Source organism: Enoplosus armatus, chromosome 3 (genome assembly GCF_043641665.1).
Source record: "Enoplosus armatus isolate fEnoArm2 chromosome 3, fEnoArm2.hap1, whole genome shotgun sequence".
NCBI classification, from domain to species: Eukaryota; Metazoa; Chordata; class Actinopteri; order Centrarchiformes; family Enoplosidae; genus Enoplosus; species Enoplosus armatus.
The window spans coordinates 28,517,511-28,532,777 of NC_092182.1; the positions used below are offsets into that span (position 1 = coordinate 28,517,511).

A 15,267-nucleotide genomic window follows, 5' to 3' on the forward strand; every position below is an offset into this window, starting at 1 on the left:
CATTCATTATCTACCATCTGATTGGTCCTCTGGTGACTGATGTCATCACTCTCCTCTGTGTTTCTGTTGCTGGTCTGTTTGACGCCACCTGCCTTTCCTCTGGTTACCACCTTTAGATTATGTGGTTACGGTGGTGACATAAGATGATAATGTTCACATTGATCTGTTTCTTTTCAGTTCATGACATTTGACACATGTTGCCAAAGCACAGTTAAGATTATGAAAGTCAATCTTAAGGAATGAAATTAACAAAAATAATGTGAATAACAGTATTAGTTAATAGAATAGAATAGAAAATAATATAAGGTATATTGAATAAAATGATATTTACATATATACGCAATATCAGTAATCATCATGATAGTATTGATACAATTTCAATGTGACTTTAACGATGCTAATCTACTATTCAACAGATATTATTCAACAGATAACAATAGAAAATGAAATAATAAAATTAATAAAATCACACTCATTGGCCTCAAGGTGGAGCTGTAACAATCAAGTTTGGCTGAAATTCTTCTTCAGTATTTTAATGTCTCAAAATGGTCTGCTATTTTTCAACATCCCGTTAAAGACATTTTGGCTATTATTTACCAAAATAGGTCATTTTAAAAGACTTGCAATAACTCATGAAGGCGTTGAGATATCAACCTAAAATTTTCAGGAATTTTCACTAAGCTTACGTATTAATGCGCATTGCACTTCACCTCTAGGGGGCCCACAAATGTGAGAAGTTTAGATCTCATATTCAGTTGTATGGATTCATACAAAATTTGGTTTGCACAATCCAGGGTCCTGGACTCAGTTGATACATAAAATATGGTAATGAATGATTAAAGTGGGTGTGAATTATTACAATAAATCTAAATTTCTAAAATAAAAATCACCAGTATGTCCTACAGAGCTGAAGTGTTTTCAGCACATCCACTGATGTGTGACCAAAGTTTGCAACTACGAACAAAGCAGATAGGTCACTATATTTTTCAAAATATGCAAAATCAATTAACTTCCAAATCTCCACAAGGCTTCATTCAAATGCTACCACAATTGACAAAGACATTGTTTGGATACTAGATATCACGCGTTTCAAACGATGAGTCCGCATTGACATTCAGTGTCTTACTGTAATTTGTACTGGATGCACTGCATGTTTGATGAAACTTCACCAAAGTATTTGACAATAAACACAAAACCAGCAGAATTCTATCAGCAACATGTTGACTGTTGTCAGCGATTTAACTTTAAACAGACGAAATTACCCCAGTTTAACATATGTGATGTTATTAATACTGAGAAGATGTGTGAAGACCAGGTCTCCCTAGTGGAGCAGTCAGTAAGTCACCCTCTCTGGGAGCAGAGAGGTCCAGGGTTTGAATCCTGCTGGCCAACAATGTGTCAATTCATGCCTATGGTGTGTTTTCAGCTGCTCATTGAGGTAAAATAAAGTCAAAAGTTTCATATTGTGACCCCACGATATTCTCTTCTTATTACTGTTTTTCTCTGCAGCAAAGACCTAGCTTAGTTTAAGTTTTACCAAAATTGGCAGGTGGGTTGCAAATTCCAGCCACTACTCTGCATGTAATGACACTCATTGACCTCAAGGTGATGCTGTAATAATCAAGTTTATGTTTTCGCATTTATCTCAAAAGGGGCTTGGCCTAGAGTCAAATTTCTTTCACCATTTTCATCTGTAAATGAATCGTTACCACGGGACCAAAAATATGTAGATGCTATTACTACTTTAAAATTCAATATTCAATTGCTCTTGTTTGAAAAAAGGGCACCACCTTCAAATTGAAGGAAATAGATAAACCAAATTAATCGTTAAACTGATCTGTTTTTTCAGAAGTAATTGGAATTATTTTTAATACGTTTACTTCTGTCTTTTGCTTCAAAGAAAACACACAGACAGCTTTTTGCTGATAAATTAAATATTTATAACTGTCTAATAAGTGTCTAATAACTGAACGGAACATAATACGAGTACGGTCTAGACCTGCTCTATTTGTAAAGTGTCATAAGATGACTTTTGTTGTGATTTGGCGCTATATAAATAAAACTGAATTGAATTGAATTGAATAAATGAAGGATTAATAAAGAGTACATAATGAGGAAAATAAACAGATGAATACAAGATCTTAAAAGATAAACCTTACTCAATGGGCGATAGTGAAGTGAGAAGCATGTGATTTAATTCAGAAAAAGCGACGCAAACGTAAAACACTAGGGCATCATCTTCTCTAAAGGGGGGTTTCTTTTATTCAACATCAACTCTTCACAGTAACAGATGGAGGTTTGCTGATACTTTCCGACCCGTTGAGAGAGGAGACCTTTTCAGCTGACTTCCAAAGGTGGCTGTGGTGTCACAGGGCAGCGGGAGGTGCAGGCCGGTCTGCTGGTGAGGCTCTGTTGTTAGGAGCCCATCAATCAGGCTATTTTAACACTGTGCCAAAACAGGAGGAGTTTGGGGTGGAGGACGGCGTTCTGCGCTGTAACTCTATTCCTTTGTCTGAAACTTTAATATTGCTGTTCATGTTTCCTGACATGTTTCCGGAATTTAAGGGTTAGGGTTAGTCTGCGCAAAATGCACATACTCTCAAACATCACTATGGCCATGCAATTGTGATTTAGGACATATTATAACATAACAGTTACAAATTCATTCCGGGAACACATGGTTTAACAGCAATCATATTTCAGAAAGTCATTCAAGCAGATATCTAATATTCCTATCTACTAACTATCAAAAACATAATTTTCAATATTGCTAATAGGTGAACAGAAAGTTAACACTTAATTTGATTACACAATACAGTATAATAAACTGCCATTTCACACACTTATAATTGCATCCTAAATAAATAGAAACTCATTCTCTATGGTCAGCAGATGGCACTGTAACCACATGGTACACAATGTATTAAACCATAAATAAATAATTCAGTCATCTTACATCGTACAAAGATCGGAGTTGCACTATTTCCCAGTAGAACATATGCTAAGTAATGTTCGCTATGTTACTGATTTCAATTTAGCCCTTGAGTCAGGCTTAGGCAGGGAAAAGAGTATAATAGTGTTACTTTCTCAGGAATGCACTTAAGTTTTATGACAGGTCTGGTGGTCGTCTGATCTCAGACCAGATAATGAAAGGGACAGAGAGAAGAGCTTGCGTGTGTGAGAGAGAAAGAAAGAAAGAAAGGGGGAGGAAAGTGATGCTTCCAGTCTCTCCTCTTTGCCTTTAATCTTCTTCTTCTTTTTTTTTGTGTGGAATATTTCATTTTCAAATTTCCTTAACAAGACATACACAACACACAGAACACACACATGCATGGCTCCAAATCCCCTCCCTGGGTTTCTTCTTTTTAAACCAAATAAATAAGAGTATTGATTATTATAAATAAGAATAATCTAAAAGGACAAGACAGACAGAAGTACATTTACAAAGTGATGATTACACAGACTTTTCTCTATCTGATCATCTGATCATTTGATCACCTGATCAGTGGCTTTTTTTCTGTGAGCTTGATCAATAACCGTCCATGACGTCATTCCATTTCCTTTTTTGCGGGAAGTCGGTGTGGAGAAAAAAACCTGCTGATCAGCCAATCTGCTACCCGTCTGTGTCTCTGCGGGTTTTATTGTCCTCCATCCCTCTCTCCTCCTCTCCTCTTCCGCACCTCATCCTCTTCTTCTCTCCACCGTTTTCCTCCAGCAGCGATGCTCCCGCTGGGCCTGGCCGTCCTCGGCGCTCTGTCTGCGGGCTGGCAGTAGATCGACAGGTCGCGTCTTTCCGTCATGGTGCAGAAATCCCGGAACGGCGGGGTGTTCCCCGGAGCACAGGCCGACCAGAAGAAGCTGAAGGTCGGCTTTGTGGGTCTGGAGGCCGGGGGGACCGAGTCCAGCAGGGACGGAGCTCTGCTCATAGCAGGTAAACACCCGAAACATACAACGGCAGCTGTCGGTTCACGTGCGTTAACTAACGGAGACCGTTAAAGGAAGGGACGTGCCACGCGGCTGGACAATTATTGTGTGTGTGTGTGCGCACGCGTGTGCGGGTGCGTGTATGCGTGTTGAAGGCTCTCAGTAGAAATTGCTTAGAGCAGGTTCTTTAATTCCGTGATCTGCTTCACTGATTTGTTTTAAATAAAATAAAATTTAAAAAAGGTTTGCAGGTTTGAACCAATGAGGTCAAAGGAGGAGATATTTACTGTAAACATGTCAGACAGGTGCTTAAATGTGATTGGCTGATATGATGGCGCTGGTGTGTATTTGCTGGCAGTATGACTTCAAACCTTTATGAGTTCATTAAAGTATAACAGTGGTGATATTCTATATTACTCATGTTCAGACTCAAACCAGCAAAGGATGAATCTGGTAACACGTATCACCACCTGACACATCTTCTTCCTCTGAGCCATAAAAACTATTAAAACACATAAGTTAATTAACGTCCCTAATATTCAACATTGTAACATTATATATATGACAGAAAATAAGAAAAAGCGGAATAGGCCCCCTTTAAAGTCTTTGAAGAAGTCTTTGTGTTCCTCTTATTATTGCATGTAGGGGTGTCAACGGTTAACCACCACGAATAGTTTTGACCGGTTTTGCGTGTCGTTCTATATCTTGATTTGCATACACACTCCTAACGGCTTTGCTAGCTAGCAGTCTGAAGTTAAAAATTAAGTGCGCTAAACAAAGCTTGGTGTGGGACCATTTCCTCCAGAAAGGCACGGAAGTCAAATGTTAATTGTATCATGCTACTCTTCAGTTCAGTAGTAGTACTAGCACTATGCTGTACCACATTAAGAGCAAGTACCCGGCTGCCATGTCCGAGGACGGCTCGCAGCCAAAGATCACGTCATTGATAGCCGAGGGGAGAAAGTGTGATGCGCACCGGTCTGAAGCCATCACCCAGTTGCTGTGAGACCGATACGCTACTGATCAGTGTGGTAGATGTCCAGGGATTCAAAGAGCTAATTTGGTACATCAAGCCCGAGTACGTCAGCTACTTTGACTAAACGCATTGAAAACCTGGAGAAGAAGGATGAGCTAAAAGTCAAGATAGCCAGGGCAGACAAACTAAGTTAGCTCTGAACCACAAACGAAAGCTACGTGGCCATTACCTTTGTTGTTGGCCTGCATCCACGATAATGTCAAAAACGTCCCGAGGCTCTGTGTCATATTGTTATAATTGGCTATGTTTCGAGCTATCATGTATTCTGATTCTGTATTTCTCCACTGAACTTATGATCTTGTTTTGTACTTTTCTACTGAGCACAATGTACGTCCTTGAAGATAATATGACTGGTTAGAACTGGTTTTCATACCAGGAGACAGCTGAAACTTCTCTATTTTATCAGTTAGGTCTGATACTTTAGATACACGCCGTACCAACAACATACACACACATTTCATACCACATTTCAGTAAGTCCAACCTCTGTACAGGGCAGGCCCAGCCCAAGAAGATAAATGTGAATCATTTTCGGACATCGGGGCTCCTTCTTACTGAGATCCTGCGAGAGCTCTGTCACTCCGAGCCCAGCGCTGCATTTACTTTTCCTGTGACCGAAATAAAGTTTACATTTGTGAACTGAACATTGCTCCAGTTTGTTCTTGGGCTTCCAACTAAAGAATCAGGTTAACAATATCATGCACACACACTCGACCGTCAACTTTTATGTTTCCCTCGTGATCATTGCTGCTCGGGATCATTGCCCCCCCGCTACCGTGGCACTGAAAGCACTACTGAAAGGAAGGTGCTTCTTGTATTTCACATCGTTTTGTGTTTTTTCTTAAAAATTAACTGGTTAGTTACTGGTTAATGGGTGTCGAGCTATTGAAAGCAAAATTAACCAAAACTGACACTGCTAATTGCATGTGACAAATGATTAATTGATTAATAATAGTGCCAATGTGTTAATATTAGTGTCATTGTGTTGATATTAGTGTGAATCAGTGAATATACCTGTGTTTAGGTGGGGAAGAGGGTCCTCGGCGGCAGCGCAGCAGCGTCTCTGGAGGAAAGAAACCTCCAAAACGAAACGCCTTCTACAGACGACTGCAGAACTTCCTGTACAACGTCCTGGAGAGACCTCGAGGATGGGCCTTCATCTACCATGCCTATGTGTAAATACCTGTCTATGTATTACACTTGACTATGTGTCTGTTACTCTGTTACCAGATAAGAATGTTGATTCTTTCCCAAATTAATTTCAATGACAATGTCTTTATATGCACACAAGCAGCTCTATGAATGCTAATGTTGATCTGTCCTCCACTTTGGTTCAGACTGAAACATCTCAACTATTGGATGGATTATGATGAAATGTGGTTCAGACCTTCATGGTCCCCTCAGGATGAACTGTAATAACTTTGGTGATCCTCTGACTCTTCATGTAGCGCCATCATCAGGTCAACATGTACAATACTTTGGTTTATGACCAAATACCTGCAGAACTGATGACATTCATCAGCCTCAGCTGGACTCTGTGTTTACTGCTAGTTAGGTAATGTTAGCAGGCTAACACGCTAAACTATGATGGTGAACATCAGCATGTCAGCATCATCACTGTGAGTATTTTAGCATGCCGATGTTAGCATTTAGCCACGGCTGCCAACTTCTCAATTTAGTTTGGAGTGAGACTGTATCAGTGAAGTCGGTGTATTTTATGAGTAGGCCTTCTGTGATGTCATTCGTTTTAGTTTAGTTTCATTTTTGAACAGTTTAAAAAAAATACATGAAACTGATAAAGATAATAAATAATATCTAGTGAGGGAGAGATGGAAAACCCAGTGGGCTAATTTGAAGCCTCCACCTACATAATGGTAAAATGTCACAGTTGGTCAGAACATACAGAAAATAATGTGACTACATAAAACTGAAATCACTCCTCAACCCTCTGGACAATAAAGCGGGGGGGGGGGGGGGGGCATCAAATGCTGTGGTATTCAGGAGGTTATAACTGATAACACTGAGGCGCAAATCAACTCCGCTCAGCTAACAGCGGGTTAGTAATTAAGTGGACCCCCGCAGACTATACTGGTAACGTTATGCGTATATGTATTTGGAGTTACACAAAACGAGACAACAGAGGCTTATGGAGAAGAGGAGATATAAGCTATGTCTCCCCTCTCTCATCATGGGCAATGTGAGATCGCTGGCAAACAAGATGGATGAGCTAACGGCGCTGGCCAGGAGTCAGAGGGAGTACCGGGAGTGTAGCTTAATGTGCTTGCCGGAGACATGGCTGCACCAGGACATTCCCGACGACAACGTATCCATCGACGGCTTTCAGACTGTCCGGGCCGACAGGGATTGCACGGGGAGCGGTAAGCGTAAAGGAGGGGGGCTTGCCGTTCTCGTTAACATCAGGTGGTGCAATCCTTCCCACATCACCATCAAGGATTGCGTATGTTGCCCGGATGTTGAACTGTTGGCGGTTGGACTCAGGCCGTACTATTTGCCAAGGGAATTCTCACGTCATTGTTGTGATTGTTTACATCCCTCCCTCTGCCTACCCCACCGGTCACCTCTACAGTGTGCTTCACTGCTGAGTTGTTAGGAGACAGCTGATGAGACTCCACTCCAGCAAGGCTGCAGGCCCAGATGGTGTCAGCCCCAGGGTGCTTAAAGCCTGTGCCCCCCAGCTATGTGGAGTACTTCACCATGTCTTCAACATGAGCCTCAACATGTGATGCTGTGGAAGACGTCCTGCCTCGTTCCTGTGCCGAAGACGCCGCGTCCCAGTGGGTCCAAGGACTACAGACCCGTGGCACTGACCTCCCACATCATGAAGATCCTGGAGAGACTCGTCCTGGAGCAGCTCCGGCCCATGGTCAAGCCACACTTGGACCCCCTTCAGTTCGCCTATCAGCCCCGGCTTGGAGTTGAGGATGCCATCATCTACCTGCTCAACCGCGTCTACGCACACCTGGATAAGCCGGCGAGCACTGTGAGAGTCATGTTTTTTTACTTCTCCAGTGCGTTCAACACCATCCGTCTGGCTCTACAGGGTGAGAAGCTGATGGAGATGCAGATGGATACCCCCCTCGTGTCCTGGATTGTCAACTACCTGACTGGCAGACCACAATATGTGCGCTTACAACACTGTGTGTCAGACAGAGTGGTCAGCAACACCGGGGCCCCACAGGGGACTGTCCTCTCTCCCTTCCTCTTCACCATCTACACCACGGACTTCAGCTACTGCACAGAGACCTGCCATCTTCAGAAGGTTTCTGATGACTCAGCAATAGATGGATGTATCAGTAAGGGTGATGAGGAGGAGTACACGGCTGCTGTGGACAACTTTGTCACATGGTGCAAGCAAAACCACCTGCAGCTCAACGTGACAAAGACAAAGGAGCTGACTGTGGATCTGAGGAGGACCAAGGTGACGATGACCCCTGTTTCCATCCAGGGGGTCAGTGTGGACATTGTAGAGGATTACAAGTACCTGGGAGTTCACATTGACAATAAACTGGAATGGGCGAAGAACACTAATGTCCTCTACAGGAAGGGCCAGAGTCGTCTCTATTTTCTGAGGCGGTTGAGGTCCTTCAACATCTGCCGGACTATGCTGAGGATGTTTTATGAGTCTGTGGTGGCCAGTTCTATCCTCTATGCTGTTGCATGCTGGGGCAGCAGACTGAGGGTGACGGACTCCAACAGACTCAATAAACTGATCCGCAAGGCCAGTGACGTTGTTGGGGTGGAGCTTGACTCTCTGACAGTGGTGTCAGAGAGGAGGATGCTGTCCAAGCTGCAGGGCATCTTGGACAATGTTTTACATCCTCTCCATGACGTACTGGTCAGACACATGGCCATCAAACTGTTCAACTCCTCCCTCTGTATGTCAGACACTCAGAAGAAACAGACTGGAAATCTGGACCTATACTACCTCACTATTACTTATTTTCAAATGACAGTGCAATACATATATATATATATATATATATATATATATATATATATATATAGACATACTTTTTACACTTATTTTTATATTTTGTACATACTTTATTTCTAAATTCATGCTGCTTTCTAATCTTGAATGGGAGCACCCGTACTGTACAATTTCCCCCCGGGGATCAATAAAGTACTTCTGATTCTGATTCAGTAAGAAGGTATAATCATAATAAAGAGTAGATACTGGACATAAACAAAAGCTTACACATTAATTTACACCGATGTTTATAAAAACAATGACAGTGTGTGACTCCCTAAAATATATGTGTATATATATTTCATATTTTGAGACATTTCTGATATGTTGTGATTGAAGGGTTAGGGTCACAGGAAACATCATCTGTTGATAGGAGTAAATAATGTGCCACAGATCTATCAGTCCTGTTCTTCACAGTATAACTTGTATCAGCACCCCATGTGAAGATCAGGAGGTTCTGGGTTCAACATACATAAGTCAGAGAGTGAATAGATGATCTCCTCTCAGTTCAGACAGTTTACAGGAACAGCTGAAGATCGATAAGTAAAGATGGATCGCAGATCAGGTGTCACAGTCGAAATCTTCCCCCTGAAACACAGATCTGAGGTATGTATTCAGAAAGTTAATGTGTGTTCTCTATTCAGGTTCCTGCTGGTGTTCTCCTGTCTGGTTCTGTCTGTATTCTCCACCATCAAAGAGTATGAGAAGAGTTCAGAGGATGCTCTCTACATTCTGGTAAAACTCACATCATTTATCCTCAGATCAGAGTCAAACACTGATCTGAAGTCTAAATAAACTCTTTAAATAGAAGTCCTTTAGGTTCTTGTCTGCAGTCTGATGATAGATTCATTTTTTAAGTCATTTCTGAAGCAAAAATCAAGTAACTTGACATTCGTCACTTGTTGGATTCATATTGCTGAATGCCTCCTTTCAGTGTCCTCCCATTTTTCTCACTATCCATTTATTTTGTATTGTATAACATTTATTGTGAAAATCTATCACATCTAAATTTTGTATTATTAATTTTAGTCTCAGAATTATATTAACATCAAATGTAAAATATCTGCTTATATAGATTAGATATTTTAAACAAACATTATATATATTGAATAATGTAAACGATTAGCAGAGTCAAGTTATTCATGTGTGTGTACATGTAGACACACACAATTGTGCATGCTGTCCATACCAAAGTTAACACCAAACTGTAATTTTTACTAGTTTCTAACAGTGTGGTATTGTTGTGTAACAGGAAGTGGTGACCATCGTGGTGTTTGGGGTGGAGTACATGGTGAGGATCTGGGCTGCAGGTTGTTGCTGTCGGTATAGAGGATGGAGAGGGCGACTCAAATTTGCCAGAAAACCTTTCTGTGTCATCGGTGAGTCTGACGACTTCAACAACACTTCATTTACTCTCAGACTGGTCAGTCTGATGTCATGAAATCATGAATTTATTTTCATATTTCCTGGGCTCAGTTCTGACAGTTCCATTCTACTATGTCCAGCTGTAGTCCATGTTCAGTAGGAGACAGTCTTGGAGGGAGAGGCCAGGAGCAGCACATTGATCCAACTGAACAGCAGCTTCATTTATATACAAATTAAATAAAGTTCAGCCTGACCAACACCTCCTCTCTGGGTGAAGAATTCTGTTTGTTTGTCTCCAGTTTTAACAGAACATAATCAGATCATACATTTTGCCCCCTATACCTCACTGTAGAGGTCTGTAATAGGCCCTGTTTACACCTGGCATTAAGATGCGTCTTGGGTGACCCAATCAACAGTGGACAGCCCCAAGTACATCAGTTCACACATGGCATTATAACCTGTCTGTCTGTCGCCACAGGAAATCATTCCTGCCTGTTGCCATCAAACTGTTCAACTCCTCCCTCTGAGTGTCAGACACTCAGAAGAAACAGACTGGAAATCTGGACCTGCTTCGACACATACTACCTCATTATTATTTATTCTTTAAATGTTTCAGTGCAATACATATATAGTCATACACAACAGTGCAATACAATGCAATGTGTATATTTTTATTTTCTATTTCTTATTTTTATATTTTGTACATACTTTTATTTCTAAATTTATGCTACTTTCTTCTCTTGAATGGGAGCACCGGTACTGTACAATTTCCCCCTGGGATCAATAAAGTATTTCTGATTCTGATTCTCCACATATGTCTCAAGTGACCACTTGTGATCTCTGTCTCTTTGATCTGTCTGTCTCTCTGACCTGTCTGGCTACAGACATCATGGTGTTGATCGCGTCCATCTCAGTATTGGCTGCAGGGACTCAGGGGAACGTCTTCGCCACTTCAGCTATCCGGTCGCTTCGTTTTCTTCAGATTCTGAGGATGATCAGGATGGACCGCCGGGGAGGAACCTGGAAACTGCTGGGATCAGTCGTCTACGCCCACAGCAAGGTAACCTGGGAAATACCTGTATATCTGTCCATCTCTCTGCCCGTCTGACACTTTTCAACTGTTGTCAGTGCTTTACAAAACAACTGACACTTCAACTGCTTACAGTGGAAACACACAACTGTTTCTACTATCTCTTCACTTCAACTATCATTTTAACTGCCGTCACTGCTTACACACCAACTGACACTTTGTGACACATATTTACAGGCCACACACTTTCAGCTTCAGCTGAAAATTTCTGTTGCTGTCATCAATCAAAATAAAGCTGACATTTCAACTGCTTTCATTGCTAAACTTCAACTACTTCAACATATATTTTAAACTGTCTGTAGAAGTGTCAGTTGAAGTGTCAGTCAAAGAGTAAAAAGGTGTCAGAGGCTGAAAGCAGTTAAAATTTGAAATTGTGAAAATTCTACTTTTTTCATCTCTGACACTTTAACTAACGGTTAAACTACTTTCAGTAGTTAAATGTAAACTGACATTTCAATTGCTTTCATGGCATAGACGTCATCTTTCAGTTAAGTTACACTTGCTTTCCTTACTTATACTTGAATTCAACATTCAACAGCTTTCATCCATTACATATCAGACATCTGAACTGATTTTTATTCTTTAATAATCCGACTGCTTTCATCTCTTATACTTCAACGATTTCCGGCACTTCACATCATCAACTGACATTTCACTTTTACTGGAGCCAGAGCCTTCAGCTATCAAGCTTCTCTCCTGTGGAACCAGCTCCCAGTTTGGGTCCGGGAGGCAGTCACCCTCCCCACATTTAAGAGTAGGCTTAAGACTTTCCTCTTTAATAAAGCTTATAGTGAGCCCTGAACCAGCCCCTAGTTATGCTGCTATAGACCTAGACTCACGGGAGACTTCCCATGATGCACTGAGCTCTCTCCTCCTCTCCCTCTCCATCTGTACTCATTCTCATTCCATTAATGCATGTTACTAACTGGACATCTTCTTTCTCTCGTAGTGGTGTCCTTTCTCGTCTCTCTCCTTTCTCCTTCTGTTGCTCTCTGCCTCTGAAACTGCGGAGTCTGGATCTATGATTGTAGCCACTTACTGCCCCCATGTTCCTGCTCAACACCTGCTGATACAATTATTGTTTACTGTGTATCACTGTGTATTACTGTTTCACTGTGGCTCTCTGTTGCAGTGTTTCACAGTGTTTCACAGTGTTTCACAGTATTTCACTGTCTTTCACTGTTTTTCAGTGTTTCACTGTTTCATTGTGTATCACTATGTTTCACTGTATTTCACTGTTTCTCTGTTTCAGTTTTTCAAAGTTTCACTGTATATCACTGTGTTTCAGTGTATCACTGTGTTTCACAGTATTTCACTGTATGTCACTGTTTCACATGATATCACTGTATTTCACAGTATTTCACTGTGTTTCACAGTGTTTCACTGTATTTAACTGTGTTTCACAGTATTTCACTGTGTTTCAGTGTATCACTGTATCTCTATCTCTGTATCACTGTGTTTCACAGTATTTCACTGTGTTTCAGTCTATCACTGTGTTTCACAGTATTTCACTGTATGTCACTGTTTCACAGTATTTCAGTGTATTTCACTGTGTTTCACAATATTTCACTGTTTCACTGTGTTTCAGTGTATCACTGTATCTCTATCTCTGTATCACTGTGTTTCACAGTATTTCAGTGTTTTTCACTGCGTTTCACAGTGTCAGCAGTTATGGTTCATTGGTATCATCCTCCTGACAGGGCACTTGACATCTGTTTTCATTGATCCTGGAATGTATCGATCAGAGTTACTGATTACTCCTCCATCCTCCTTCAGTGGCTCACCCTAACTTCTGTTCATGTTTGTGTTATAATGCCAAGCTCTCTCTCGCTCTCTCTCACTGTATTATAATGTCTCCCTTCCTCTGCAGGAGTTGATCACAGCGTGGTATATTGGCTTCCTGTGTCTCATTCTGGCCAGTTTCCTCGTTTATTTGGCAGAAAAAGAAGACAATGAACAGTTTGAGACGTATGCAGATGCCCTCTGGTGGGGACTGGTGAGACAATACACACTAATGATACACACACACTGACAGGCTCTGATGTGTCTGTAGAGTAGAGTTGAGATGATGATGTCACAGAACAGTCAGATACAGGTGTGTTGAAGGTGTTGTCTGTGTCTGTCTCTGTCAGATCACCTTGACAACCATCGGTTATGGAGACAAGTTCCCCATCACCTGGAATGGTCGTCTGCTGGCTGCAACCTTCACTCTGATCGGAGTTTCATTCTTTGCTCTGCCTGCTGTGAGACACTCTAATGTTTACCTGAGTTTACCTGAGACAGGTGAACCTCCACCTGGTTCATCCTAACACACTTGTATGTCTGTCTGTCTGTCTGTCTCTCAGGGGATCTTGGGCTCTGGTTTTGCTCTGAAGGTTCAGGAGCAACACAGACAGAAACACTTTGAGAAGAGACGAAACCCAGCAGCTGGACTCATACAGGTGAACTAACACTATGATTGCACTCTTTTTCAGAGTCAGTCATATCTGAACACACAAACATGAAACGCATATTGAATCATTCAGTGTGACTTACACTTATTATTATCTTTGATGTCCTGAATAAACCTTCATAAATCCACTTAGAAATCAGAGCAGTCCCATGCCAGAAGCCTCTCATGCGATGCTGGTAAGGCTCCTTTTATACACATGCCCAGGCCAGGTGCACCTCATTGGACAATCAGGATGAACACCTGGGCAGAGCAAGACAAGGCAGAAAAGGAAAAAGGGACAAGTAGCACAGGGAAACACATGCAGTTGTAACATCTAGTGATAGTTGTCTGTACATCCATGGTTATGATTTTTTAATTGTAATTTTCTGTCTTGATATTGATTCCCAAACAGGCATATGTTGGTGTCAGGTGAGCTACAACATTTTTGACTTCCCCATTTTCCCACAAAAGTCAAATTTCACCATGAGCTGATAAAATGCAGCTGAAGGAAAAAACTCAGAGATCCACTTTAAAATACGAGGATGTCGCTCCGGTGTCAGGATTATGACCCACATACGGATTAAAATCACTGACCAGAGCAGGTGATATCAAAATCAGCCCACTTCCCATACAGACAGAAACACAGTCTGAAGACTCAGATCAGAGATCAGCGAGGTATCAGGATTTAACCCTACTCGAAACTGAACAGCATGAACACGTTGAACTCCGTCTCCAGAGTATAGCTTCAAACTAAAAGCTCTACTCTGGAGACTGGAGTTGACAGGGTCCTTCCTGCTCTGTCAGCATCTGGTTTGTCGCTGTGTCTGTGGAAACCATCATCTCTCTGTCTTTACAGGCGGCCTGGAGGGTTTACGCCACAAACCTGAGCCGAACTGATCTTACTTCCACCTGGGATTATTACGAGAGGACCGTGTCTGTCCCCATGTACAGGTGAGACTCCACCTACATACAATCATTACGTTTCATAAATAATGTATATTATTATACGAATATTAATTCTGTCTGTGTATGTCTCCAGGTTGATTCCACCTCTCAATCAGTTGGATTTATTGAGGAACCTCAAGAACAAATCAGGACTCTCATTCAGGTCTGAAATGTTTGATACAGGAAATCACAATACAAGTATACAAACCACTACAACTGCTACTAGTACTGCAGTATTCTTGTTTCTAATCAGCTGAAGAATGCCCAACATTCACAAATTGAACAATTAAATCAATAAAAGTCTTCTTAAGTCAATAATTAATAATACCTGTCTGTCTGTGTTGTCTGTCTGTCTTCAGGAAGGAGGTCCAGCCAGAACCGTCTCCCAGGTCATTATCCAGCTCTGGCTCTAAACAAGTCCTTAATACTAACTAAAGTCAGACAGACTATTTACAGATTTGGCCTGATTTTAGGCCAGAATCAGTC

General features: G+C 41.5%; 1 protein-coding gene across 1 annotated transcript; it reads left to right on the top strand.

The window, feature by feature from the left end:
- Positions 1–3,798: 3,798 nt before the first annotated feature.
- On the top strand, positions 3,799–14,791 carry LOC139282311 (potassium voltage-gated channel subfamily KQT member 2-like). The gene is made up of 9 exons (XM_070901929.1): positions 3,799–3,974; positions 6,015–6,134; positions 9,595–9,685; positions 10,203–10,329; positions 11,200–11,375; positions 13,276–13,401; positions 13,538–13,648; positions 13,751–13,846; positions 14,693–14,791. The coding sequence occupies exons 1-9, from the start codon at positions 3,799–3,801 to the stop codon at positions 14,789–14,791; spliced, it is 1,122 nt and encodes a 373-aa protein (XP_070758030.1).
- Positions 14,792–15,267: the final 476 nt, after the last annotated feature.